Here is a 2,467-nt window from a genome sequence, read left to right as displayed (position 1 = left end):
AAAATAAATATATTGTATATTTGTTATTATTCAAAGAAAAATTATAAGATAATTGTATAGAAGCAGCATAATTTATATGATGAATATATTACATATCAGAACTGTATATTGTTTAGGGAGAGGCAAAAAGCGAAAAACCAAGAGAAAGAAAAACAAGAAGTCGTCCACGTCCAGATCCAGCACCGGCGACATCTTCACGCCGGGCATGCGCCTTGATGACGTATTCCACAAACTGTGCATCCCGCCAAACGTGGATCGTCTGGTGTACCACATCAAGGGCGGTAACTTTGACTCCGTGGTCTTTGATAACCCGAAAGATCAGACAATAGAACACATTCGGTGGACCATCAGGAAAGGTGAGCTGGCACAACGCAAGCGGGTTACACTCAAAATGATACGGGTTGTCTTGGCTTTTTTTTTTTTTCTTTTTTTCCCGATTGTTTCTGGGTTTTTTGTTTTGTTTTTGGGGTTTGGTTGCTGTTGCTTTTGTTGGGCGCGTTGTGTTGTTTTTGTTTGTTCGTTTGTTTGTTTGGTTGTTTGTTTGTTTGATGGTTTGTTGTTGTTGGTTAGTTTTGTTTTCTTCTTTTTGTTATTCAGTGCCTTTTTCGTGTTTTGATTGGTGTGATTGTAAAGCCTTACAGACCAAATCGAAAGGGGGCCCAACTCTATTCAGTTTTGGGGCTTACTTTTTTTTCTTTGCCGGGCCTTCCATGTCCATCACAAGAGTGCAAAAGTGAGGTCGACGCCAGATATTTATTCTACGAGTTACCCAACTGTTTCCTATAAAACTTGAGATTATTTTGTGTCTAGAGATGGGCCATTAGTTTAATTGGTATCAGGCTGTAATTTACCCTTGTTCGGACCCCTCACAGAACGTCTCCGGACTTGGGTTGCTTGTGGGGTATTCATGGATCTCTAACCCGCTTGGTTCGGTCCCATGTGGTATGAGCTTTAGATGGGATTACCCTTTTCTTAAAGAACCTTGTAATGTTTGAAATGGGAATAAGATCAATTCCATATCTTACCATAGTACCACACCATACCATAAAATACCATCATCCTCATCAAGTGCCAGATCTGCGACAGACATCCATTCATTCCTTTCCTCTGAGGCTCTAAAAAAAGCTATATGATCCTGATCCCTACCCGTCACCATTGTAAATAGGGTTTTCAAATAAGTAAATTTGGGTCTACCCCTGCTTCGTCTGCCTTTAAGTTTGTCAGTGAGAGCTAGATGTTCAATCCCCTATAAGAATTCAACAGCATGTAACATACCCAACCCTAACATAATACAACACAATACTGTAACATACAATATAATTATTCTACCAGCTTGGAGCTGTGGTTGCTAAAACAAGAGCTATCTGTAATTGTACAAACATTTATTCTTTCATACAAGGACATACCATACCATACCTAACCACAACATGGCCTCGTAATCACATTTTTGTTTCTGGCTTGTGGGTCAGCATAAACAGACAAAGTAAATCATGGGGGCTCTCGTGGTCAAGACGTTACGGTATTTGCCTCTCATTCTATAGGTTCTGGGTTCAAAACTTGACAGAGACGGAACATTTTGTTCTCTAAAATTGTCTCCTTTCACCTCCTTACCTGCTCTCTAACCGTTTCTGTTGTCTGCTTTCGTCTGTACTTTCTGACCCCATCTCTTCTGGGCTAGCCTTCTCGGATAAGGATTAAAAACCTCGGAGGTCCCGTATGCAAGTTGCGTACATAAAATATCTTTTGGTGGGGTCTAAAATCGATAAGACTAGGCTTCGGCCGCCACCCCGGCAAAATTCAAAATTGATTCTTAACAAACTGAATATGTTTGGTGTGCCCCGCTCGTTCTTACGACCTTATGAAGTTGCGAGCGCCGTAAAACACTTAGCAATCAAACAAAGTAAATCCATAACGTTCTACCTGCAGGTCGCATCCACGACACACAGAGAAACTGGGTACTGGCTCCTGAGGACTTCCGGCGGAACGTCACAGTAGCTGATATTGTTGGAGGAGTGAAGAAAAGTAAGAGAAATTGAGCCATCGGCGTGCTCCGAGCGTTTCTGCTGTTGCCAGGACATTCCATGTCAACAGATAACTGACGCTGGCTGTCCTTGCAACAGCAAAAAACGAGTGGAGATCGCCGATTTCTCTGATGTTCAGTTAAACCTACTATCTTTCTTGGGTGACAAGGATCAATTGCTATTATGGTGTTTGATTACAAAGTTCTTATCTTCTATTTGTTTGGTGTTGGTGCTGTGAACACACACTAATTAGAGCACTAAAATGTTATTTTCATAACATAACATGCTTTTTAGACTACTAAGTATTATTCACTGAAAGGAAAAGCGTAAAGACTCAAATGTCGATATTTTTTACGCAATCTGAATGTGATACGGTACTTTTCTTCTGATCGCCAGTATGTAAGGTTTTTAAGAGGCTGGCGCGCGTGAGAATGTGTGTGTGTGTG

The 2,467-nt window shown here is 41.0% G+C and overlaps 1 protein-coding gene across 1 annotated transcript in view; it reads left to right on the top strand.

Annotated features, from left to right (window-relative positions):
- The window catches only part of LOC101852529 (chordin-like protein 2), a gene marked incomplete at its 5' end in the record, with an annotated part of 17,169 nt that overhangs the window by 13,039 nt on the left and 1,663 nt on the right, over positions 1–2,467 (top strand). Inside the window, 2 exon segments of the mRNA XM_013090473.2 lie at positions 117–356; positions 1,927–2,022. Of these exon segments, the coding sequence (XP_012945927.1) occupies positions 117–356; positions 1,927–2,022 (336 nt within the window).

Source organism: Aplysia californica, unplaced genomic scaffold (genome assembly GCF_000002075.1).
Source record: "Aplysia californica isolate F4 #8 unplaced genomic scaffold, AplCal3.0 scaffold01295, whole genome shotgun sequence".
NCBI lineage: Eukaryota > Metazoa > Mollusca > Gastropoda > Aplysiida > Aplysiidae > Aplysia > Aplysia californica.
Note: the sequence above shows the minus strand (reverse complement) of the source record. Positions and strands in the feature narration are given on the sequence as shown.